At 45.6% G+C, this 27501-nt stretch overlaps 1 protein-coding gene across 2 annotated transcripts in view; it reads left to right on the top strand.

Annotated features, from left to right (window-relative positions):
* The window catches only part of ZFYVE28 (zinc finger FYVE-type containing 28), a 338158-nt gene that overhangs the window by 188526 nt on the left and 122131 nt on the right, over positions 1-27501 (top strand). For both annotated transcript variants that reach the window (XM_040335304.1, XM_040335305.1), the window contains exons 3-5: positions 6006-6143; positions 18261-18463; positions 22818-22907. In XM_040335304.1, the coding sequence (XP_040191238.1) occupies positions 6006-6143; positions 18261-18463; positions 22818-22907 (431 nt within the window). The remainder of the gene's footprint in view (positions 1-6005; positions 6144-18260; positions 18464-22817; positions 22908-27501) is intronic.

Below are 27501 nucleotides of genomic sequence, written 5' to 3' on the forward strand. Positions count from 1 at the left end.
GAACCTCCTGACCCAAGACAACAGCAGCAGTGCTAGTGTGAAGCCTGTGCCAAGCCAGATGCACGCAGCCATGAGCTTCCCAGGACCTCCTTTCATAAGGTGGACATGTAAGAAATAATTGTCTTCTTGCTCTCGGAAGCTGACCTGAAATCAGGAACTCTACTGCCATCTATTGGCCATTTGTAGAAGTGTTCTCATTTGTTCTATTGCTGTGTTCCCTACTGTTCTATACTATACTCCCCTGCTCATATGATATCACCATGCAATGTTATGTTGATTACCATTGTTTAGTAAAGTAGAATTTGCACATCACCACTGGTCTGATTATTTGGCTGATATCGCTACGCCACAGTACTTCTTATACATTTTAAATAAAATGATTCTAAAGGGTAGCAGGCTTCACTATGCTTGTTTATTTTTCTGATCCTCAATCTATTTGGAGCTGCTGCTTAGCAGCCTTCGCCTATCTCAGATATCGGGTTAGCCTATGCCTTTATGACCAATATAATCTATGGTCCACGCTATCTGCCATCGCCTATCTCAGATGCTGAGTTATCTTATGCCTTTATGACCATTATAATCTATGATCCACACTCTCTGGTAAGAGGCATAAGCTAAGTGCTGGTGTATGGTTGTGGATTTCATCGATCAACGTCGTCTATAAAAATTGTCCATAAAGTGAAAAAAAGTGTAAAGATTTTGTGTGTATATATTTATCAGAGGATTTAACATATTGTCTTTAAAGCAGAGCTCTGACGATTTATTTATTTTTTAAAGTCAGCAGCTACAAATACAGCAGCTGGTGACTTTTAAAATAAGGACCTGTCCAGGGCGCCCGCGATGTCGGCACCCAAAGCCAATCTCGCTCTCGGGTGGAGGCGCCGCCATCTTCGGTAAGGGAATCGGGAACTGCGGCTTCACTTCCTGGTTCCATACTGCGCATGCGCGACTCGCGCTGTGCGTTCCCACTGGTCCCTACTGTCTTCTGGGACCTGTGTGTCTCCCAGAAGACAGCGGGGGGGACAGGGAGTGGCGTAGATACCCTCAGGTGGCTCGGGTATCTATGCCCGAAAGTGGGAGCAAAATACCTGTATTACACAGGTATCTGCTCCCCCCCCTCCCCCCTGAAATGTGACACCGGAGGGGGGTAGGGTTTCCGAAAAGCAGAAGTTCTATTTTTGGGTGGAACTCGGTTTTTTAATATTTTTTCACTTTGTACATGATTGTTTACACATGATGTTTAGATGATATATATTTATTGCCATATACCCTGATTTTGCAAATTTATTTGTGTTTAGGATTTAAAATTTGGATAATATTCTTTCTAGATTTAGTGCTGCTTTATTTATTTGTTTTATATATAATATAATTTTTTTTTTTATTATAATATTATTTTGTTCACAGCTGGTATTGTGGTTGATTGTGTGGCCGCTTACCTTTTAATATTATATTTTATCTAGCACAGATTTTTCTTGTTTTTTAAGTGATAACTGTTGCCTGGAGATATCTGTTCTTAAAGCGGAGGTTCACCCGTACATAATACTTTTTCCCCTTAGCTTCATGCTCGTTTTGTCTAGGGGAATCGGCTAGTTGTTTTAAAATATGAGCTGTACTTACCGTTTACGAGATGCATCTTCTCCGCCGCTTCCGGGTATGGGCTGCGGGAGTGGGCGTTCCTATTTTGATTGACAGTCTTCCGAGAGGCTTCCGACGGTCGCATCCATCGCGTCACGATTTTCCGAAAGAAGCCGTACGTCGGTGCGCAGGCGCAGTATAAAGCCGCACCGACGTTTGGCTTCTTTCGGCTACTAGTGACGCGATGGATGCGACCGTCGGAAGCCTCTCGGAAGACTGTCAATCAAGAAGGAACGCCCGCTCCCGAAGACCCATACCCGGAAGCGACGGAAGAAGATGCAGCTTGTAAACGGGAAGTACAGCGCATATTTTAAAACAACTACCCGATTCCCCTAGACAAAACGAGCATCCATCTAAGGGGATTGTTTGAAAAAAATTGTCTTATGGGTGAACTCACGCTTTAAACTGTATATATAAAAACAAATCAGTCCCAGGGTCTGTAACTCCACTTATCTGAACATGCATAGGCTTATTTTGCAAAGGAGTCAAGAAATTGCACAATAAACTGTGCTGTCTGATTTTAATTCTTTTGTTTTTGCATTTATCGACCCGCTATAACAAAACTGTTTCAATAGAAATAAATGCCAAAGTGCCTTGTTAGGTAATTGGGACACTTTTTTATAAGAGTAAAAAAAAAATACTCTTACAAGTGTTGGCAGATAGAGACTCTTCACAGTATGGCACAATACCGGCATTTAGACGAGGCACCCGTAGGGCACACGTCTCACTGTATAACGCGTTTTTTTTGGATGAGCCCCCTTCATCAGAGCCTACTCACCTCCCAGCAATATTTGAATTCATAGCGTACAACTCAGATGACGTGGGCCAATGAAATCGCCCAAACGCTGCCATGACAACACAATAGAATCTAAGTACGGGATACACTCCCCTGATGACGCGGGCCAATAAAATAGAAATCTGTTACCATAGCAGCACTATGGGAAGAGTATGCTAATGTTATTTCACCTCTTAGTGTGACAGAGCCAGTCTCGTATGTCAGATATAACCCTAAGCATTTACACCATGTTTAATAAACTGACGGGATTGGGTCAATTGCGTTACTGACACAATGGCACTCAAGGGTCCTTGGGAATCAGATTGGAGAAAGAACGAATAATACATTGTGGGGATTGGGACAGGACAGCAGGTTTTCGGACGGTGCTTTTTTATTATTATTAATAATAATAATAAAAAAATATATATATATATATGTGTGTGTATATATGTATATATATATATATATATATATATATATATAAACTGTATATGTGTGTGTGTGTGTGTATGTGTGTGTAGATAGATAGATAGATAGATAGATAGATAGAGATATATATATATAGATAGATATAAATAAACTGTATATTTTTTTGAACCTTTATACAACCAGTGGGCCATCATGGATATAACATAATTTACAGTATGTACATAGGAATTTGCGTTCTCGCAACGATATGTCTTTTGCTATTGCATAATTTGGACATGAAATAGGTTGGCTTTGGATGCTAGGTTGTGTATGTCAGTTTTCTCTCTGACAATGTTTGTCATTGTGTCAGTAATGTAATCAACCTGGTCCCTTCAGACCACCAAAGATGGTGTAATGCTTTGTTTTGTCGGATCACGCTGGCTATGTCACACTGGAGGTGAAGTAACCTTAACCACTTAAGGACCTTGGCTGTTTTTCAGATTTGGCGTTTACAAGACTAAAACATTTTTTTGCTAGAAAGTTACTTAAAACCCCCAAACATTATATATATTTTTTTCTAACACCCTAGAGAATAAAATCGCGGTCATTGCAATACTTTTTGTCACACCGTATTTGCGCAGCGGTCTTACAAGTGCACTTTTTTTTGAAAAAATGCACTTTTTTTTTTTAATAAAAAAATAAGACAACAGTAAAGTTAGCCCAATTTTTTTATATATTGTGAAAGATAATGTTGCGCCGAGTAAAATGATAGCCAACATGTCGCGCTTCAAAATTGCGCCCGCTCGTGGAATGGCGTCAAACTTTTACCCTTAATCTCCATAGGCGACGTTTAAAAAATTCTATAGGTTGCATCTTTTGAGCTGCAGAGGAGGTCTAGGGCTAGAATTATTGCTCTCGCTCTAACGATCGCGGTGATACCTCACTTGTGTTGTTTTAATACCGTCTTCATATGTGGGCGCTACTCATGTATGCGTTCGCTTCTGCGCGCAAGCTCGTCGGGACAGGGCGCTTAAAAAACATTTTTTTGTTTTCTTATTTATTTTTATATATTTTATTAATTTTTACACTGAAAAAAAAATGGATCACTTTTATTCCTATTACAAGGAATGTAAACATCCCTTGTAATAGAAAAAAAGCATGACGGGTCCTCTTAAATATGAGATCTGGGGTCAAAAAGACCTCCGATCTCATATTTAGACTTAAATGCAAAAAAAAAACAAGAAAATATTGCTTTAAGAAGCATGGGCGGAAGTGACGTTTTGACGTCACTTCCGCCCTGCTATGCTATGGGGATGGGTGGGGGCCATCTTGCTCTCACTCGTATCCCAGCAGAGCAGGAAACAGGACCCGATCGCCTCTGCCGCTACCGACGGCTCCAGTTAGCGGCGCCGCCGATAACGGTGATCTTGCAGACTTCCTGGCGGGCTCTGCACGTGGACTTTGCATACACACCGGAGCTCATGTTGACAAGTAAATGTGCTAATAATGTGAAAAGGAGACTAATGTGCTGTCATATGCTCTCTCACCTGCTGCATATATACCTAAACTTTTCTTGTATGAAAAAGTATATATGCAAAACTAGTACTCCAAATCTGGAAATTTGGCTTCAGGCAATTTTGTTATTCTCCTACAGGTGAAGCAACCTATTGTCATGGATATGCAGTAATCTCTGGCAGCTTACCTTGCTCTCATGTGTTCATCTTAGAGGCCAGGCCCCCTCACCTGGCTTCCTTTAGCTTCTTCCTCCCTGTATGGCTCCACCCCAGGCCATACCAGGAACTCTATATTAACCAGTGCACTGCAGGTCTGCATTGCTGATCATTGTTGTGTGTTAGCTTGTGTTCCTGCTTGCTGTGTGCTACGTTAATATCTCTGTGTACCGACTTTGGCTTGTCTACGACTACTCCTGTTTGCCTGTGACCCTGACCGTTTGGCCTGTCCCTTGGTTACCCTTGTCTGCCTGTTGCCCCGACCTCGGCTTACCCATCACCATCCCTTGTGTTCTCTGTAACTGCTTCCCCTCTCTCCCTACGGAGCGTGACCTGGGGGACCCCAGGGGCCGCGACCTGGGTTCAGTTGCAGCGAAGGCCATCCTCACCACTAGAGGCTCTGGTGAACACCTGCTGGACCTTTAGACTCCACGCCCTGGGGAATCTTGGGTTCACGTTTCCTGTCCATCCGCAGCAGTCCGCTATTGGGTTCACTACCTTGCGGTGCACTCCTGTCTCTTTCGGGGTGCATTTGTCACCTGGCCACAGGTGACCTGACACCTATTTCTTGCCTTACAGCAGGGAAGGCCAACTTGTGGCCCCAAATGGCTATGAATGCGTCCCTAACACAAAATAGATTTTTTTTTTTTTTACTTTTTGTAAGAATGTATTTACACTTGGAGAACACACATGGCCAAAGAAAAATTTATCAGTGGCTCTTTACTGGACTTTTATACTTTTATCTTCCCAATGAAAAATCACCAACGCTTCACAATTGCTCCTTATTAATGTCATCAGTTTTCGGTGGCACTTGGTTATTGGCAACTATTTTCCAGGATGAAGCACACAAAGGGCAAAATTTAGAACCAAAATATCTGATGAGCACCTTGAGAATTCATTGAGAGTTGCCAATACATCTATCAAAGAAGTATTGATGTGTTAGTTTATCAAAAACAGTGTCCAATGTCGCACTAGTTTTATGTTGCCTCTTTTACTTTTATACAAAAAAATATTACAAAAACATGACGTTTTATTACTTTATCTATATCCGTGATCTTTAACTTGTGATCTGCCCAACTTTTTCTGCTCATCAGCTATTCTTATTGTTGGTGTATTTTTTGTGTGGCCCAAGACAGTTCCTCTTCTTCCAATGTGGCCCAGGAAAGTCAAAAGGTTTGGATACCCGTGCCTTACAGGAACCTGTGCATACTAGACCCAAACCGTGATGCCATATGTTACACATCTACATCTAGTCTTTATTATTTACTGCAAAAAAAGACAGGATGCAACTTCTTGGCAAGATAATGTAAGGTCTCATCTGGAAGAAAGCGCCCTTATGACGTGAGGGGTTCACAAGAGTAACTTTATTTAGTAACAAAAAAGTTTTTTAGAATACGAATAAGCAACCTGATTTAAATGAATCTTATTGTTTCTTTTCTTTTGTCTTGTGTCCCTAGGACAACGTTTTGAATATCATAAACCAGATCATGGAGGAATGCATTCAGCACGAGCGAGCAAACCGGGATTTTTGTGTCAAATTTCCAGAAGAAATTCGTCATGATAATCTTGCAGGGCAGCTGTGGTTTGGCGCAGAGGTAAGCAACTTCCACAATGCATGTTGTCCAGTTACCGCCAAAAGGCTATTCAGGTTCACAAGTTTTGGCCCACAAGAGCGGTGAAGAGTATTAAAGATCTGTATTATAGACATGTTTTACAATATTTGTTTTTCAGATACAAAAGCTAGCTATGAAAGCAAAAGAGATCAGCTTAAAGCGGTTGTATACCCCGCTTCCACCTTTTTACCTACGGTAAGCCTGTAATAACGCTTACCTGTAGGTAAAATTAATATCTCCTAAACCTGCACCGTTTGAGATATTACCTTGCATGCAGGCGCTGACGTCGGTGGCGCATGCGCTCTAAAGGTCTGGCGGATTCTGCCAGAAAATTGGAGCTCCTTGCTGGAAAAAAGACTCCCATACATGCGGCTCCAGCCACTCGCAGCGCTGGAGCCGCGAAACTGGAAGAACCAGTTGCGGTACTGTCTCATTAGCTTTATAGTTGTGTTTGGCTAAAGTAATGCCTACCCAACGCATCATGTCCATTTGCTACACCGCCAAGAAGCATGCCTGTGGCAGTGTGGACCAATCTCAGCGGCCTTAGCTGCCTCAATGTACCGTATTTATCGCGGTATAACGCGCTTCCGCGTATACCGCGCACCCCTAAAGTTGCCCCGAATCCTGTGGAAAAAGTTTTTTTTGTACTTACAGTTTTGGTGTCTTGCGCGGCGGCCTCGTCGGGTCCGGCGTCCTTCTGCGGCTTCGGGTGTCCTCTTAGTCGGGTCCGGCGTCCTTCTGCGGCTTCGGGTGTCCTCTTCGCCGGGTCTGGCGTCCTTCTGCGGCGTCCTCGCGTCCTCCCCGCTCGTTTCCCGCGCCGAGTTTGAATACTGCGCTGACATATACAGAGCGCAGTACACTCGTGTATCGTCGGGCAGGCTCGGCAACTCTCGCGCTGACGTCCTGTACGCTCAGGATGGCAGCGCGAGAGGCGCCGAGACTGCCCGAAGATACACGAGTGTACTGCGCTCGGTAAATGCCGGGGCAGTATTCAAACTCGTGGCGGGAAAGCGGGTATCGACGTATACCGCGCACCCACGATTTTGCCCTGATTTTCAGGGCAAAATAGTGCGCGGTATACGCCGATAAATACGGTAAATGTGTAATCACAAGAAGAAAGAGTAGAGAATCTGACAGTTGTGTTTCCCTAAAAAAAACAGTTGCGTTCACACCTAGGCATTCCGGATCATGAGTGGAACCGCCATAATTCATTTTGTGATTCCATACGCTTGTGATCCTGTTACTTTAAAAAGCACCCCAATCAAGGCACGATTTTTGCTACGATTGTTGCCCCGACAAATCACGCAAACAAAATCATGGGACGCCTGTCAACCAAAAGAAATTCCGGAACTGCTGTAGAGTAGAAAAGACGGTTCTTCTGCTTATGGTGTGACTTTATGCAGAAGAGAAAAGAAGACTGATTTACAGTGGGTATAGAAAAGAATCGCCCCCCTCACAAGGTACTGTGTGTGGTGGGGCCTCGGTTTATTGCCGAGGGCGACGGCCTGCTTAAAAAAAAAAAAAATAGCACAACCTTAGTACCCATTTCGAAATATACTGTGTTTAGCAAAGAATCTCCCCCCCTTTTAAAAAAATCAAAAACGTCAATAACAGAATCACCGAGTTGGAAAAAGGACCACCCCCTTGTGTGTCAGTATTTTGTTGAACCACCCTTTTTGTTTGTTTTTTTTTGTTTTTTTAAAGACTTTTATTAAACACAAAAATATTCCTCTTTAAAGCACACTCACCTGTCCTAGATTCTAGCGATGTGCTCACTTGAGCCGTCCCTTCCCATGGACTCCTCTCCCTGGTGCTGGCATTTCAACTGTGGGCACCTGGCTGTGACAGCCGGGTGTCCACTGCGCATGCCCGAGTCGCGCTGCGCCTCCAAAGTTTTCCAGGAGTCTTTTGGGACATGTGATGTGTCCCAGAAGACTGCAGGGAGGGGAGAACTTCTGCTCGGCTAACTAGCAATCTGAGCAGAAGTGGGAGCAGGTACCTGTCAAAAACTAGCTACCTGGTTCCCTCCAAAAAAAAAAATGACATGCCAATGTGGCAGGGCAGGAGTTCTTAAAGTAAAACTTCCCCGTTTGGGGCTTCACTTTAATTACAGCCTTTAGTCTCTTGGGATATGGCTGTACTAACTTTGCCCATCTAGACTTTGCCCACTCTTATTTGCAGAACTGCTCACGTTCAATTTAATTTGATGATGACCGTTGGTGCAGCCAAAGGGAATTTTGTTCTATCAGTCTTGTGATCCAAGACAGTATAGCAGTGTACAGATAAGTCATCACTTTGCCGTTTCCTCATGTCAGCTTGCCCCCTGTGTTAGACTGATAGCAGTGCACCAGAGCCTGACTAAGGCCGGCCATACACGGTTTGAACCATTAATGGGTTGACTGAATGTACCAAGCTGATTGATCAACTTGGGTACAACCTGTCTGCCAGATTTGCTTGCGATTATCCCAAGCGACTGCTATCGATAACCACGGTCTTCTCCCGGCAGGGACAGCTTACCCTGACCGCTCCCACCAGGAAAGGATAATTGCTTGACATGATTAATTCCCTTGTCAACACGGTCTGTGTTCATGGGGGAATCGTGTGAATTTCTATCCTGCAACCCGTGGTTGCAGGATAGAAATTCTCACCGTCTATGGCCGGCCTTTCTCCCCGTGCTGGCCTGGTCTGCTTGGCGGAAGAGAACTATAGGAAGATAAAAAGACAAATTCAGATACTAATTGCTTTTAAAAAACACACATATCCTGTTATTTACATGCATATACAGTATAGCTGCACTAATCAATGTGATTTATTATGTTATTTTTTTGGATCTGCCTGGATTACAGCTTTACACTGATCACTCACATGCATATCTAAAAAGCCTTAGAAACACGAAGGATTCCATTTAAAGATAAAATAACAAGAGAAACAGCCAGAAAATGACTGTGACTGTAAACCATAAGCATAAATAATTCATGTTTCTCTTCCCGCTCTGATATTTTTCTCCCAGCAATTTCATGCAATAAAGTGTATATTTTACTGCCTGTGCAAGTCTGTTATATATAAGAAATACAACTTTCATTTAAGTGTGATGGTTCTTTTCTGAGCTCACGGTTCCCATTTCTTCAGATATGCTGTTATTGCTTTGAATGATTTAATTTAAGAAGGACTTGTTACTTCCGCACAGCAACACATTGAATTGCACCTCGATTCTAGAGGGGAACAGCAACCTGTGAAGGTGGGAGCTAGGATAGGAAGGCACCATCCATGTTTTTTAATTGACTCTGGGACCGTTTGGAAGGGTAATATTAAAGTGTTACTAAACCCACAACAATAAAATCAGTCTACCGTATTTGCCGGCGTATAAGAAGACCCCCTAATTTTCCAGCTAAAATCTTGGTTTTGGGATATACAGTACTAGCCGTATAAGACGACCCCCTTGCTTCACTGTGCCATTACATGCCTCACTGTACCGTGCCATTACATGCCTCACTGTACCGTGCCATTACATGCCTCACTGTTCCCGTGCCATTACATGCCTCACTGTACCGTGCCATTACATGCCTCACTTTACCGTGCCATTACATGCCTCACTTTACCGTGCCATTACATGCCTCACTGTACCGTGCCATTACATGCCTCACTGTACCGTGCCATTACATGCCTCACTGTACCCGTGCCATTACATGCCTCACTGTACCCGTGCCATTACATGCCTCACTGTTCCCGTGCCATTACATGCCTCACTGTTCCCGTGCCATTACATGCCTCACTGTTCCCGTGCCATTACATGCCTCACTGTTCCCGTGCCATTACATGCCTCACTGTTCCCGTGCCATTACATGCCTCACTGTTCCCGTGCCATTACATGCCTCACTGTTCCCGTGCCATTACATGCCTCACTGTTCCTGTGCCATTACATGCTTCACTGTACCGTGCCATTTCATGCCTCACTGTACCGTGCCATTACATGCCTCACTGTACCGTGCCATTACATGCCTCACTGTACCGTGCCATTACATGCCTCACTGTACCGTGCCATTACATGCCTCACCAGGGCCGGACTGGCCTAACAGGAGATCTCCCGGTAGGCTGCCTGTCCTGCGGCCGGTTTCAGCTGCGGTGCTGCAGTGCTCCCTGTCCCCTCTCTCCTGCTCCTGTTTATCATCAAGGAGCTAGCTGCCTGGGTCTGTGTTCGGCGATGACGCTGTAACACGGTCCCGCCCCGTAGACCGGCTCATGTGAAAATAGATAGAATCAGCGTTCAGCCTATCACACGAGCCAGTCTAGTGGGGCGGGACCGTGCCACAGCGTCACCGACAAACACAGACCCAGGCAGCCAGCCCCCTCATTGATGATACACAGGAGCTCATGCCCGCCGCACAGTCTGCCCTATGCCCAATAGGAGGATCGAATTCGGCAGGTGGGCGGCATATAGAGGAATTGAGCTGTCTATATTCCTCTATACAGCCGCTGAATGCTCGCAGGGGGGAGAGGAGGAGAATCAAGCATTCCGCGTCTGTATGGAGGAATATAGAAAGCTAATTTCCTCTATATGCAGCCCCCTGCTTCTCCTCATGCAATTATGCTTGAACTCCCCCCAGTGTTCTCCTCCCACACCACACTCTCCAGCCCCCCCCCCACAGTTCTCACCACCCCTGTTCTGCCCCCCAGTGCTCTCCACCCCTGTTCTGCCCCCCAGTGCTCTCCACCCCTGTTCTGCCCCCCCAGTGCTCTCCACCCCTGTTCTGCCCCCCCAGTGCTCTCCACCCCTGTTCTGCCCCCCCAGTGCTCTCCACCCCTGTTCTGCCCCCCCAGTGCTCTCCACCCCTGTTCTGCCCCCCAGTGCTCTCCACCCCTGTTCTGCCCCCCAGTGCTCTCCAACCCTGTTCTGCCCCCCAGTGCTCTCCAACCCTGTTCTGCCCCCCCAGTGCTCTCCAACCCTGTTCTGCCCCCCAGTGCTCTCCACCCCTGTTTTGCCCCCCAGTGCTCTCCACCCCTGTTTTGCCCCCCAGTGCTCTCCACCCCTGTTTTGCCCCCCAGTGCTCTCCACCCCTGTTTTGCCCCCCAGTGCTCTCCACCCCTGTTTTGCCCTCCAGTGCTCTCCACCCCTGTTTTGCCCTCCAGTGCTCTCCACCCCTGTTTTGCCCCCCAGTGCTCTCCACCCCTGTTTTGCCCCCCAGTGCTCTCCACCCCTGTTTTGCCCCCCAGTGCTCTCCACCCCTGTTTTGCCCCCCAGTGCTCTCCACCCCTGTTTTGCCCCCCAGTGCTCTCCACCCCTGTTTTGCCCCCCAGTGCTCTCCACCCCTGTTTTGCCCCCCAGTGCTCTCCACCCCTGTTTTGCCCCCCAGTGCTCTCCACCCCTGTTTTGCCCCCCAGTGCTCTCCACCCCTGTTTTGCCCCCCAGTGCTCTCCACCCCTGTTTTGCCCCCCAGTGCTCTCCACCCCTGTTTTGCCCCCCAGTGCTCTCCACCCCTGTTTTGCCCCCCAGTGCTCTCCACCCCTGCCCCCCCCAATGGCTTTCCACCCCGTTCCCCCCCCCCCAGTGCTCTCCAACCCTGTCCCCCCCCAGTGCTCTCCACCCCTGTTCCCCCCCCCAGTGCTCTCCACCCCTGTCCCCCCCCCCCAGTGCTTTCCACCCCTGTTCCCCCCCCCCAGTGCTCTCCACCCCTGTTCTCCCCCCCCAGTGCTCCCCATCCTTTCTGCCCCCCCCACTCTCCACTCCCCCCTGCATTTTTCCCCCACCCATGTGCTCACCAACCCCACCAGTGGACTCCGATCCCCCTGCATTTTGTCCCCACCCATGTTCTCTCCAACCCCGCCAGTGCTCTCCGCCCCCCATAGTGTGCTCCAGCCCCCCATACTTTCCACCCCTGTTTTTTCTGGCCCCCACTGGTGCTCTCAAGCTCCCCCATTGCTCTCCACTCCCCAGTGCTCTCCATTACCCCCTGATCTTCGTACTCTTCAGCCCCCGTGCTCTCAACCCCTGTTCTTTCTGCCCCCCAGTGCTCTTTACCCCGACACTCTTAGCCCCCTTAGTGCTCTGCAGCCCCCCCCCTCTCAGCCTCCCGTGCTCTCCACCCCTGTTATTTGTGGCTCCCCCCAGTGCTCTTAAGCCCCCTCACCAGCGCTCTCCACTCCCCCCTGCTCTTTGCCCCCACCCATGTGCTCTCCAACCCCGGCAGTGCTCTCCGCTCTCCCTTCTCTCCAGCTCCCACCCAGTGCTCTCACTTTCCCAGGACCAGAGAACAGGCTGACTGGGGGCAGGAAATGAGGAAGGCTGAAGGTGCAGGTGGCCAGGGACCACTCATCTCACAGCAAACAGATCCTCTGGAAGGAGCACTGTCCCCATCCAAAACGAGAACAGACCCTGCCTGCTAATGGTGATCATGGATATCCTGCTGGCATGGAAGGTACCATACTGAGCATCAACAACACACCTTCCCACAGACAGGGACTGCATACTGGGACATGGGGCATAGGAGGGGCTGCAATTATGGGCGCAGTGAGGCTGCATTCGTGGGCACAGCAAGACTGCATTCATGGACACAGTAAAGCTGCATTTGATTGGCATAGTGAGGCTGCAATGATGGGCACAGCGAGGCTGCAATGGTGGGCACAGTGAGGCTGCAATGGTGGGCACAGTGAGGCTGCAATGGTGGGCACAGTGAGGCTGCAATGGTGGGCACAGTGAGGCTGCAATGGTGGGCACAGTGAGGCTGCATTTGATGGGCACAGTGAGGCTGCATTTGATGGGCACAGTGAGGCTGCATTTGGTGGGCACAGTGAGGCTGCATTTGATGGGCACTGATGAGGCTGCATTGAGCTCTTTTATCATGTCTGCAGCCTCTGACCATCTCCTGTACCATGTCTGCAGCCTCTGATCATCTCCTGTATCATGTCTGCAGTCTCTGACCATCTCCTGTATCATGTCTGCAGTCTCTGAGGGAGTCTGGAGAGGAGTTAAGAGTGGGAGCACCGCTGGGATGGGGGTCATGGGAGAAGTCAAATGTGTGTGGACTGTGAAGAGGAGACTTTAAAATGTATGGTTTTCCCTTTCATGAACAAGAAAATAATGACGCAATGCTGTTATGCTGGTATGATAATGCTGTGGGGCTGGTATGAAATTTTTTCCAGTCCTGCCCTGTGCCTCACTTTTCCCGTGCCATTATATGTCTCGCTGTTCACGTGCCATTATATGCCTCACTGTACCGTGCCATTACATGGCTCACCTTGACGATCCCTTACCTTATCCCTGACATGCAGTCTCAGTCAGATTGCGGGTGTTCATTGTTAAAAATCCGCGCTGCCTCCTGGTGCTGTTCCGTGATAGGCGGAACACTCAGTTTCCCAGCAGTGCCTCTGTTCATTGTTCCGCCTATCATGGCTGTTTTCTTGTTCGAGGCCGAAGATGAGAAGACAGCCGTGATGGGCGGAACACTGAACAGAGGCACTGCTGGGAAACAGTGTTCCGCCTATCACGGAACAGCACCAGGAGGAGGCGCTGCTTTTGAACAATGAACGCCCGCCGTGCATACAGGTACCGGTGTATAAGACGACCCCCGACTTTTGAGGGGAAATTTTAAAGTACAAAAGGTCATCTTATACGCCGGAAAATACGGTATATGTGCAGTAAAGAGAAAAAAACAAAAGAGGGAGGGCGCACTGACCTAGTGCATTATCATAAGAGATTTTTTATTAAAGTAAAAACAAGTTATTTCTACTCACAAAAGAGAGCTTGAATACAGCTTTGTCAAATAATCAGACCAGTCTTCTTGGTTCCTGCCAGTAAGACTTAAAGCGGGGGTTCACCCATAGAGAACACATTTTCCCCTTAGATGGATGCTCGTTTTCTCTAGGGGAATCGGCTATTTATTTTAAAATATGATCCGTACTTACCCGTTTACGAGATGCATCCTCTCCGTCGCTTCCGGGTATGGGCTTCGGGAATGGGCGTTCCTCCTTGATTGACAGTCTTCCGAGAGGCTTCCGACGGTCGCATCCATCGCGTCACGATTTTCCGAAAGAAGCCGAACGTCGGTGCGCAGGCGCAGTATAGAGCCGCACCGACGTTCGGCTTCTTTCGGCTACGAGTGACGCGATGGATGCGACCGTCGGAAGCCTCTCGGAAGGCTGTCAATCAAGAAGGAACGCCCGCTCCCGAAGACCCATACCCGGAAGCGACGGAAGAAGATGCAGCTCGAAAACGGGTAAGTACAGCTCATATTTTACTACAAATAGCCGATTCCCCTAGACCGAACGAGCAGGAAGCTAAGGGGAGAAAACATTTTTTTTTACAAATGGGTGAACTCCCGCTTTAATGATACAGAGGATTTGATGGTACCCTTTCGCGGCGGAACGGCTGACGTTTCTGGGGCGCACCCCTTTCTTCAGAGCCTGAAAGGTCTGCCATAGCTCTCTCCAGTATATATATGTGTGTGTGTAGATTGGCACATGTGCAGAACTAGTCTGCTGACCAATCCCACCCCTAAATCTGTCCACCAGAAGGAAACTAGTAACTGCCTCCTAGAGGTATACCAGCATATGCCCAGCCCTACATAGATGAGCCGCTGCGGTTTGGCCGGAACGTCATTTCCGCCCATGCAAACCAGAAGTGCCAGTACGACTGGAACGCAGGAGCCGTTCGCACTTCCTGGTTGAGACAACGTGCGGTCCAGCAGTGGGAGATGTCAGAGGAGGGCGCTGTACAAACTTGAGGTGAGTGCAGCGGCTCATCTATGTAGGGCTGGGCATATGCTGGTATACCTCTACCACATATCCTCCCTTCGTCCACCGTCCCCTGATAATTTCCTGATAACACAGTGTATGGAGTCGGGCTGCACATGCTCAGTTTGCTGTGTATTGCTAGAGCGTTTTTTTTTCTTTTCTTGGGAGTGCATGTGATCAGCACAGAGCCAATCAGCACTGTCTGCTGACTTTTAAAATATGAACACTTGCCTGTCCAGGGTGCCCGCGATGTCGGCACCCGAAGCCGATCTGTCCCTTGGATGGAGGCGCCGCCATCTATGATGGTGCCAAATGTGATACTGGTGGGGGGATAAAATCTGAAAAGCGTAAGTTCCATTTTTGGGTGGAACTCCGCTTTAAATACTGTGGGAGGCCAGATATAGTGAATGCAGGGTCCTGGGTTTAGTTACACTTTAAGGTCTGCCTACTTTTTTAGATAAAGTAACACCTCTCATAGCAGCTGGACCTTGTTCACATGGGGCGTACTATAGTGGGCAGGTCTGTGTTTACTCGCATGGGGATGCCCAGGTGATCTGATCCATGCGTCCCTATGCAGGCAGTCCCATTGCTGTCCAATAGGGACGCAGCAACTGCACGGACACAGCCACTGTTCCCTATAAAATATCCATGTGGATACGTGTACACAGCCCCAAATTCACATGGTCTGTTTTTGTAACGGCGCTGGGGTCTGTGGCCAATCGCTAGGCTGGAGCACCTTCACATGGCTGAAGAGCTAATGGTATTGCTCTATTTAAGCTGGCCATACACTGAACGAAATTCGGCCTGTTCAAAGGGACTGGCAGCGTTTCGATCAGTGTGTAGCTGTCCCTGCTCAACAGTGCCTCTCTTAGCCAATTATTCAATATAACCGCTAAGCAGCTAGAATTGGCAGCCCCTGTAAATCCCCCTTTTGGATAAGACTCCTTGTATAACCACTTCCCGACCTCCTCATGTACATATACGTCAGCAGAATGGCACGGACAGGCACATGTACGTACCTGTACGTCCTCTGCTAGACGTAGGTGGGGGGTCCGATCGGGACCCCCCCCGGTACATGCGGAGGTCGGGTCCGCTCGGGGAGCGATCCGGGACGACGGCGCGGCTATTTGTTTTTAGCCACTCCGTCGCGATCGCTCCCCGGAGCTGAAGAACGTGGAGAGCAGTGTGTAAACACGGCTTCCCCGTGCTTCACTGTGTCGGCGCATCGATCGCGTCATTCCCTTTATAGGGAAGACACGATCGATGACGTCATTCCTACAGCCACACCCCCCTACACTAGTAAACACACACAAAGTGAACACTAAATGTTACAGCGCCCCCTGTGTTTAACTCCCAAACTGCAACTGTCATTTTCACAATAAAGAATGCAATTTAAATGCATTTTTTGCTGTGAAAATGACAATGGTCCCAAAAATGTGTCAAAATTGTCCGAAGTGTCCGCCATAATGTCGCAGTCACGAAAAAAATCGCTGATCGCCGCCATTAGTAGTAAAAAAAAATAAAAAAAATAAAAATGCAAAAAAACTATCCCCTATTTTGTAAACGCTATAAATTTTGCGCAAACCAACCGATAAACGATTATTGCGATTTTTTTTACCAAAAATAGGTAGAAGAATACGTATCTGCCTAAACTGAGGAAAAAAAAATTATATATGTTTTTGGGGGATATTTATTACAGCAAAAAGTAAAAAATATTGCATTTTTTTCAAAATTGTCGCTCTATTTTTGTTTATAGCGCAAAAAATAAAAACCGCAGAGGTGATCAAATACCACCAAAAGAAAGCTCTATTTGTGGGGAAAAAAGGACGCCAATTTTGTTTGGGAGCCACGTCGCACAACCGCGCAATTGTCTGTTAAAGCGACGCAGTCCCGAACTGTAAAAACCCCTTGGGTCTTTAGGCAGCAATATGGTCCGGGGCTTAAGTGGTTAATTAAGGCAGCTGAAGCAAGGTGTTTACGGCCAGCTCAAACTGGTTGTAATAGCTAATGGGTTTTTTCCCCCACTTTTTTAGCCTTAATTCATCCCTGCATTATGGTAAAAAAAATCTTCTCCTGCCCCCCCCTGCTTACATGAGCCCGATCTTGGTTCAGCACTGTGCTCAAGCGCAGCAGACTGGATTCTGCTGCTGTCAATCAAATCGAGTGACGAGGGGCTGGTGGGCAAGACCAATCCTCACAGTGTACTGTGTGTGTCAAAAGACGCACACAGTACGGCTCAGGATCAAGTCTGCACGAGTAGGGGGGTTACTCGAAGGCAGGAAGAGCAAGGAGCTCCAGGAAGGGACCAGAGAAGAGGAGGATCAGGGCTGCTCTGTGCAAAACCATTACACAGAGCAGGTAAGTATGACATATTTGTTCCTAAAAAATATATATATATCCTTTACAGTCTTAAATTTTACTTACATTTTCTCCTGGGGGCCAAAATTGTAAGATTGTATTTCTTTTTGTTTTTAAGATGCAGTGTTTGATACAAAAATACACAGGTATATGCAGTGCCGGGACAAGATCATCCAGTGCCCAGGGCAATTATGCGTGAGACTATGAGGAAGAGTGGGAGGGAGAGCCCAGCCTGCTCCTCCTCCCGGCTCTATCCTCCCCTATCTGCCGCCTCCAGTTCTGGGCTTATAGAAATAGCCTATGTCACTTATCTTGTCAGGCTTATAGTAGAAGGAACTTGCAGCGTCTCCATTCCTACAATATACGCTGCGCCCAGGGCAGTCCTCCCTTTTGTCCACCCCTTGTCCTGACCCTGGGTAGATTACTCTTTTTACCTTATTTTAACAGAATTTTGTAAGCACTTTAGGGGCATATTTTTAAAGCAGTGAATGTGACATTCTCCAAACCTTCACTCCAGGTTGATCAATCACTCATTTACACACATGCTTCAGGAAGATACACTTGCATAGAATGTTTGAATGTCACATTCACTGCTTTATAAATATACTTTTTAATTTGTCTTAATTTCAGCATCCTGTAATCCCATGTGCAACATTACTAGGAAAGGGTGGGGCTGCACTAGGGGCCACTAAGGTCCTGTTGCCCTGTACATGTGGGTAAGAGGAAGGTGACAGGAGGAGAGAGCAGAGACATGACTTTATCAGTGGGGTGCTGCTGTTTCTCCTTCATTGTTCAATTAGCAGGTTTGGGGTGTCTTTTTGTCCAGTGTTATTGACCACGTGGGACTGCTGCAGTGGAGGTCAAGGATCTGACTTTGGAGTTTGCCGAGTGTGCTTGAGGACTGTTTGTACAGAATTGCAGATCCATTGTCAGTTTTAACATTTGTATTTTATCTGTCTTTAGCCAATTGAGTTCAGCTTTAAGATTTCTCCTTACTTGTGTCCGTCTCTGCAGTGTTTGGCTGCCGGCTCAATCATAATGAACCGGGAAATAGAGAGCATGGCCATGAGACCGCTGGCTAAAGACCTCACCAGAAGCCTGGAGGAGGTCAGGAACATCATCCGCGACCAGGCCCTCAGGGATCTGAACATGTACACCGAGAAAATTAAGGACTCCCTTCGGCATTTTGATATTCTCTTTGCAGAGTTTGAATTAAGGTAAAATATTTCTAAAGCTTCTTTTATATTCTTATTTCGTTTATTTCATTTTTTTTGTTCGTTTTTTTTTTAGCTTGACACATGTTTATAAATTCCCTTCTGTAATTGCCTTTTCTGTTTTAAAAAAAAAAAAAAATAGTTGTTGTTTTTTTTCTAAAGCTTGTACAGTGGAACCTTTGATTGCGAGTAACGTGGTTAAAGCGGGAGTTCACTCGAAAAAAATAATTTAACATTATATTCATGCTCATTTTGTCAAGGGGAATCGGGTAGTTTTTTTAAAAACAAAGCAGTACTTACCGTTTTAGAGAGCGATCTTCTCCACCGCTTCCGGGTATGGTCTTCGGGACTGGGCGTTCCTATTTGATTGACAGTCTTCCGACAGGCTTCCGACGGTCGCATCTATCGCGTCACGAGTAGCCGAACATCGGTGCGGCTCTATACGGCGCCTGCGCACTGACGTTCGGCTACTTTCGGAAAATCGTGACGGGATAGATGCGACCGTCGGAAGACTGTCAATCAAATAGGAACGCCCAGTCCCGCAGCCCATACCCGGAAGCGGCGGAGAAGATCGCTCTCTAAAACGGTAAGTACTGCTTCGTTTTTAAAAAAACAACCCGATTCCCCATGACAAAATGAGCATCAATCTAATGTTAAAAGTTTACATTTCTGGCTGAACCTCCACTTTAACGAGCGTTTCGCAATACGAGCACTGTATTTTGAAAAATCCTAACTCGGTTTGCGAGTGTTGTCTCGCAAAACGAGCAGGATTCAGGCCAAAGCGGTGTGCAGTACCACGTTTGGCCTGAGGTTGGGGGGGGGGCGCCGTTTGGAAATGCTCAGAGATACTCTGTTCCCGAAGCGTTTCCGGGGTTTGCCAAGGTCAGCCGAGCTGTCCTTCGGCCTTTCTGCCTGTTTATGAGGCCCTCCAGTGCCCCCCCCCCCACCTCTGGCCACATGTGGTATTGCATGCCATTGAAGTCAATGCGGAATACATTTTTTTTTGTTTCCATTGACTTCAATTGGGAAACTTGGTTTGATATGCGAGTACTTTGGATTACAAGCATTCTCCTGGAATGGATTATGCTCGTAATCCAAGGTTCCACTGTATGTTGATACATACAGACTGTAATGTGTGTGGCCAGCTTAAAGAGTAGAGAAAAAAACAACCCCCTCTGTGTGATCAATGGGGATTTTAACAATCTTTGCTGCAGATTCCTACCTTTTGCTGCTCTGAAGAAATAGCTGTAGCACCACGTCTTTTCAAGACTGACTCTAAATGGTAGGGTCTTCCTTCATTTTAATCAACTGGTGCACTTTCGATGTTCTAATGAGAAAAGTTGCAGGCTCTGCATCCCTTTTTAAATGTATTTCACCCTTGGGAAGTGTATCACCAAGACTGAAATTCCTATTGCAGGGGGTGCCTATATTTTGACTTTTCTGGGGCTGGTTCAGGTTGCCATTGCATTACATTTTACAGAAAGTACAATGGCTGCAAATTGAAAAGTAACCTGATTCATGAAATTTGACCTAAGCACATATATCTGCAGTGTTTACTTATCACTCTTCAGAGCACTTTACCCTGTGTCTTTCTGCTGCTCCATTCCTCTGTTATCGGCATGATAACTTCTGACAAGTTCTCCAAAAATTAAGATAAAACCAGGCTGAAATTTGTGTTGGGTGGGTGCTATAAATAGACTAGCAGAGAGCTGTCCTATTCACAGCACATTACTTCCTTCCACTTCTTATGTGGAGGGGGGAGTGCTTTTCCACCAATCATCTGTCACACAGTGTATGCCCAGAATCCACTCCCAGTGCTGAACTCACTCACTCACACTGCATTACCATTGTACTGTTTAAGTTTCACGCCACTAGAGTTAATTTTCTGCGCATTAATAATTCCTTTAACATATACTATTTTAGTTGGTTAACCTTTTTATATGCAGCGATTATTATTTGGTTATTTTTTTGGTGTCATATATTTAATTATTTAGTAGCGCTGTAGTACATTATTATATAATTGGTTTATTTCCTTTTTAAAATCCATTAATGATCTTGCAGATTCAAACATCACGCTGTGAATGTCCTTAAAGTGGAACTAAACTCTCTTGTCCTTTACGACCAGGAAAGGCCCCATCTTGGCATCAGTTTGATCTGCAGTTGCCATGGTGCTGTACATGTGATCAGTTATGACACCAGCCATTTGATGGCTTTACAACGGGTCTGTTGAGAGCACAAGCATCTGTGACCATTTATTGTTCATGGCATGTCTTGCATGTAACTGTTTTGAGGAATAGTTAAGCGAAGTATGTCCCCCCCCCCCCTCCCCTATTATTAAACTTGCCTAGGTGGATGCAGCATTGGTCTGATGCTACATCTGTTTCCTGGCGCCTATGAACTGAGCAATCAAACACCGCTAATGGCTCGGTTCTCACAGCTCCACAAGCAGAGAACTGCTGCCTGTCAGTCGGCATCTCTCCGCTCTGCCCCCGCCCCCCACACGCTCACTGGATCGCTGAGCGGTCAAGGGGCGCAGGGAGCAGCCATCTCAAGCTCTCAGTGGCTTGCTGAGAGGTTGCGACGGGTATCAGTCCAGGCACCTGGCGGGTCCAGACTTTATTGTCCACTCTCTGCTCAAAACGGGTGACAGGAGTACAAAACTAATTGCACTTCTGTGACCCTTGGGGGAAACCCAGCCAAACGAGCTCAGGCTGGACTTCTCCTTTAAAGCAGAACCTAACCCGTCAATGTAACAGTTTCCTCAAACAATTAGTCAAGACATGTTGTGAATGATAACTATCATAGTTGAAATTTTTACTTTCAGATGAGCCGAGAAGCCATCAAACGGCTGGTGTCATAGCTGATAACGTGCAGCATCATGATAACCACAGACCAAACAGAGGAAAATAGGAAAAAAAACTGCGCTAATAAAAAATAAGAAAAAACATCAGCAAAGAACAAGGCAGCAATAAAATGTGATAAACATAGATAACATAATAAAAGAATAAATTGCGACAATGAATTTTGGCCAGCATCAGATATGAAATGCCAGTCCTCAACAAAAAATAAAAGAAAAAGAGTCTATAAACACCAAGGATGATAGGATAAACACTCAGTATTGATATGAAAATGATAATAAAGTCCCAAATTAATGAAGAGATTGAGGCAGACCCCGCAAGCAGGGTAAACAACACCACCGTAAAATAACTCCTTGTGACGAGACCACCACCTATTAGAAAGCCGCTTACCACAACCACGGGTTTAATAGGCACATAGGAACTCCAACCAAAGAGTAGGACGCTGAGCCAAGAAGGATTCCAGGAACGGATGAGCAGGGAGCGATCGTGTCCTCACAGATAGGCAGGTCCTCGGTTCATGGATGTGTAAAAAAGAAACAGACCAATAGCGTAACTCCGTTTAAGAGTTTAATGTAAAAAAGGACAAAAACGTACTTGCAACAAGTCACGTATTTAAAAACAAGTGTATATTGCCGGCCGGCATTAAGGAGCCCTTCCTCCAAACGTAAAAGCACGCGGTGACATCAGTGTGCGCCGTCTCAGACGCGTTTCGTCATCAAGTAGACGTTATCAATGGGGATGGGCGATACACTGATTCACCGCATTAAATAGACCCTCGTTCTGACGTGCAAGGAAGTGGCTGGCTGAAAAACGCCATATTGGTTGTGGGAAAACAGCCGCGTATCAGAATGTGAACTTGCCAGAACTTACTCACATGCAGATAAAAAGTAAACAACAAGAATATTAAACCAAGTTGGATCCTAAAACATAAAGAACCTACAGCCGGCGTGTTAGGTCAGCCCAGGTTAAAAAAAGTAAAAAAAATATATATAAATAAAAAATAATATGCGACCAAAAACGAAATTCTGAGTTCCGTGACTATCACAGCCCTGGAACACAAATTAACAACCGTGACCCCTAGTGGAGACAAGTGATAATTGAGACAATTAAATATACTAAGGTGTTTAATACACCCATAGTAAAGGGCAGTGGAGGAGTTATTTCAAACCAGCAAAAAAAACAAACAGAGGAAAAGATGGCAGCTTCCTTGTCTGTTAAGGATAAAGAGGGTTTAGTTCCGCTTTAACTTGGGGACCTCACACCAGAACCCCAGAATGTATTGTGCATTTCATTTTGGGATGAGGAGTGTTCAGAGCTCCTACTTGGATCTCAAGTTTGATTGCATGCAGAGTGTTAAAAGTGATTCACGGGTTGTCTGGGAGCGCAGGAGAAGCCTGACTGAGTAAGAGAAATAAAATGTGTGTCCCATTTAGATTGCATGACAAGTTTCCTTTAATTAAAAAAAAAATCCTCATTCTACTACTTTTCTCATATTACAGTTATGTGTCGGCCATGGTCCCTGTGAAAACTCCAAAGGAGTACTACGTTCAGCAGGAAGTAATAGTCCTATTCTGTGAAACCGTAGAAAGGTAAGGCTGAGGACATTGAGACTAAGGCCCTGTTCACACTAGTGCGACTTCTCCTGCATCTGCTATCACGCTGCCATGCATGACAATGAAAATCACATTATTCCCCATGGCGTCCATTCACATTTAATATAAAATGTTGCAGTGCAATTTTTTTTTTTTTTCTTCTTGTTTGTTGCAGCATAGTGCATCTTTGGCCCTATAGACTTCAATAGGAGTGCATGGAAAATGCATGTAAAGTGTTACTAAACCCACAACAAGTACGATTTTATAGTATATTTTACACGTTTACCTGCGTTTTAGGTGCATTTGGTTGGCTGCATTTAGAGAATTAGGCCTTGTTTACATGGGGCAATTACCTGCATATAACAGGTTCCAGTGGATAGAATCAGGGGATTCTTGCAGCTGCAGTGACAGGTGTATGTGAATAGCTGCGGACAGTCAACCTGTATAAAACTAATTGCAGACTGACAGCAACCGCCTCTATTTGCATGTAGATGTACACTCAGCAGTTGCCTGCAGTTAGGGTCAAATGTCTGCCCCAGGATGCATCTGACCCCATTCAGACTCCTGACATGCATCCCTAACTGCAGGCAACTGCTTGGTGTGCGGCTACATGCAAATAGTAGTGGCTGCTGTTAGCCTGTCATTACTTTGTACAAGGAGCTGTTCACATACACCTATTATCCAGCCACAATAATCTTGCCACTGGAATCTGGCGTATTCAGGTAATTACAATTTAAATACTATATACACTGCTAAGCGCATTATAACGCAGGGGAAGTTGATCTGAGAAGCATAATGTTTTGTTTTGTTCTTCACCGATAATTTCTCCTGTGTTTAATCACTTCACCCACTGGACACTTCCACCCCCTTAATGCCCAGGCCATTTTTACGTTTTCAACGCTGTCACTCTTTGAATGACAATTATTCAATCATGCAACAACATTGTACCCAAATTACATTTTTTTAATCTTTTTAAAATGGAGATTTAAAATGGAGATTTCGTTTGGTGCTATTTAATTACAAATTGTTAATGTTATCCAATTTTGTAAATTATCAATCTTCATAAATTTAGGGCAATTTTTTTTTTTACATCTCTGTGGTAAAAATAACCCAAATGAGTAAATAAATATATAGGGCCAGATTCTCAGTGAAGATACGACGGCGTTTTTCCAGATACGCCGTCGTATCTCTGCATTGTGCCGTCGTATCTATGCGCCTGATTCTTAGAATCAGTTACGCATAGATATCTATTAGATCCGACAGGCGTAAGTCTCTTACGCCGTCAGATCGTAACTGCATTTTTACGCTGGGCGCTAGGGGCGTGCACGCTGATTTACGCGTCGAAATATGTAAATCAGCTAGATACACGAATTCACGAACGTACGCCCGGCCGACGCAGTAAAGTTACGCCGTTTACGTTAGGCTTTTCCCGGCGTATAGTTACCCCTGCTATATGGTGGCGTAGGTGCGGCGTACCAATGTTAAGTATGGCCGTCGTTCCCGCGACGAAATTTGAAAATTTCACGTCGTTTGCGTAACTCGTCCGTGAACGGGGCTGGGTGTAATTTACGTTCACGTCAAAACCAATACGTCCTTGCGGTGTATTAGGAGCAATGCACACTGGGAGATTTCCATGGACGGCGCATGCGCCATTCGTGAAAAACGTCAATCACGTCGGGTCACAGAACATTTACATAAAACACGCCCCCCAAATTTGAATTAGGCGGGCTTATGCCGGCCGATTTACGCTACGCCGCCGCAGCTTACGGAGCAAGTGCTTTGAGAATACAGCACTTGCCCGTCTAAGTTGCGGAGGCGTAACGTAAATCGGATACGTTACGCCGCCTCAAAGATACGCCGCTGGACATGAATCTGGCCCATAGTATAGTATATTCTGTGTGTGAAAGTCATAGCGGTGTGCATGTGTATAATTTTATTTTTTTTATTTTATCAATCCTGCATTCCTGAAGTTTTGACTACCTATCTCCTTTCTTGATGCCCTGAAATGCCAGGACAATACAAATACCCCCAAATTACCATTTATGCAAAGTAGCTACCTCCAAATATATAGCAAGAAGCACTGTGAGTTTTTTTAAGTTACATTTTTTTTCTCTCAATCATTTATACTTTGTAAATGGCATCCATTCATGTGCCATTGTGTACTATTGTGATAGCTCTGATTGGCCCTGTACCATGTGATCACTGTAACCAATCGCAGAGACTACAATAGTACACAATGGCTATGAATGACAAGCCATTGTTTGTTTAACTCTTCCTTACTAACCCCCAAAATTCTTGGTGTGGTACTTCCTCCTTATTATCACCTTGTCTAAGGCTGGATTCACACCTATGCATTTTTAGTGCTTTTTGCAGATTTGCACTACAGAACATGTTCAATAGCAAACCATGCTAAATGGACTGTTGTGCAAATCTGCAAAATGGGCAAAAAATAGAATCCAGCCTTAAAAGATATTGCTTTTTTTTTTTTTTCAGGACCACTAAGATCCTGCTCGGGTCATAGTTAATGTTCTGAAAATTGGCTTGTGTCAAATGAAAATCTAAATATTTCCAGCATGGTGATCACAGAATATGTTGCGTCGTCACTGCTGATCTGCTAACACAAGCTATTAATTAAAATTCCCTCTGGTAAAGAATAAAATCAAATGCTGGAATAGGCATCCAAATGTAAAACGTTATTATCGGACGCACCGCGCTGACCTGCAGATTTATCAAATCCTTCTCTGTGGAGGTTTATGATGTCATTGTAATTGAATTATTTCCTGGCAGAAAAGCTGATTTACATTTTCATGCTTTGTGTGTTACCCATTGAAGTAGATTGTCCATTCAAAGAAGAGAGATTTAATCCTCCTTAGGTTGAGCAGAGCTTTGGCTGCTGATACAGAGCGGGGAGCATTATCCGGGGCTCTCGGTAGAGACATCTTTCTGGCTTGTGACAGAAGTCTATTACACTACCTAGAGCCGCTTCACAATCTGGCTTATTTAAAGGGCCAGTCCTTGCAAAAATGTTATTTATTTATTGATGGTGCCTGGAGGGCCAAGTCGGGTTTCTAATGTCCTGTATGTCTTGACTACTCTAACCAGGAGATGTATTGAAAATCTAGTTCATAACCTAAAATAACCTGAAGAAGTCCAGCAGTGAGAGTCGAACCCCTCCTAACAATGCCCATAGGAACTTAAGTGCAATCAAAGTGTCATAAAAAATGCTCAAGGGAACAGAGGATCAGGATTAAGCAGTGGCCCTAGGGAATTAATTGGTGGGTTTGATAATTTTTATGTCACACGGTATTGGCACAGCATTTTTTTTTTTTTAACACAATTTTTTTGGGGAAAAAATTACACTTTTTTTATAAAGTATAAAAGATGATGGTACACCGAGTAATCAAACATGTCACACCTTAAAAGTACGCACACCTGTGCAACAGCGACAAGCGATGTCACTTTTACTCCCCATAGAGTAAAGCAACGCTTTAAAAGCTTTTACAGGTTACCACTTTAGATTTACAGAGGAGATCTGATGCTAAGATTACTGCCTGTGATCTGAAAGCGGGTGATACCTCACATGTGTGGGATGATTGCTGCGTGCGTGTGTGCAGGACCAACACGCATGTTCGCCTTTGTGTGGGAGGACAGGGCACATTTTTTTTTTATTATTCTTTATTTTAGATTTTTACACTGCTAATTAAACTATTATTATTATTTTTGTTTTATTGCTGTCACAAGGAATGTAAACATCCTTTGACAGCAATAGGCATGTGATAGGTACTGTTTATGGAGAGATATGGGGTCTATAAGATCTCAAATTCCTCGTCTGAACTTAAAAGCATTCAAAACACCAAAATCTGTGGTTTTGAATGCTTTAGATTTTTTAAACTAATGCCGATGGTCTCTGAGTAAACCAGAAGTGATATCAAGTAATTTCTTCTGCTATACTGTTACAAACAGCCGATCAAAGCTGATCCCGGCCTTGCTTGGCTGTCCAGCCGTTCGGACACACTGGCTGTTCACTTGGGGCCTCCCAGTGGGATGGGGGAGCCCGAAAGAGCCACTGCTTGTAATAAGTAAGCTGCTCTGATTCCTATTACAAGAGAGCTGACCACCCGCTCTAAAAAAAACATCAGCCGCAGGCATCATCCAGGTACAGCAAAGATTAAGGAGAAGCACACCGCTCCAGGCAGAATCAGGTGCAAGGTAGATCACAGGTGCAGACCTCGGCTCACTACCGTGGAAGACGGTTAAAACAAGAAATTGGTCGCACAATGGAACTCCAGATTATCTTGCTGTCATCTTTATTGACAATAAAGATGACATCAAGATAATTTGGAGTTCCAGTGTGCGACCAATTTCTTGTTTTAATCCTCCAGGTACGACCCCTGAAAGTCCAGCGATGTACGGGTACATCGCTGGAAAGGAATTGGTAAAGGAGAAGTATGGGCAAAGCTCTATTGGCTAGGATCACAGTAGTACACTTAGTCCACACTCACGTGACCTGTATTAAGCCGACACCAGGCTTTAGCTGATGTCACAGAGCTGGTCCAGGGTCTGCAGGGTTCCTGACAATAATGTCAGGATC

Source organism: Rana temporaria, chromosome 1 (genome assembly GCF_905171775.1).
Source record: "Rana temporaria chromosome 1, aRanTem1.1, whole genome shotgun sequence".
In the NCBI taxonomy this organism is placed as follows: domain Eukaryota; kingdom Metazoa; phylum Chordata; class Amphibia; order Anura; family Ranidae; genus Rana; species Rana temporaria.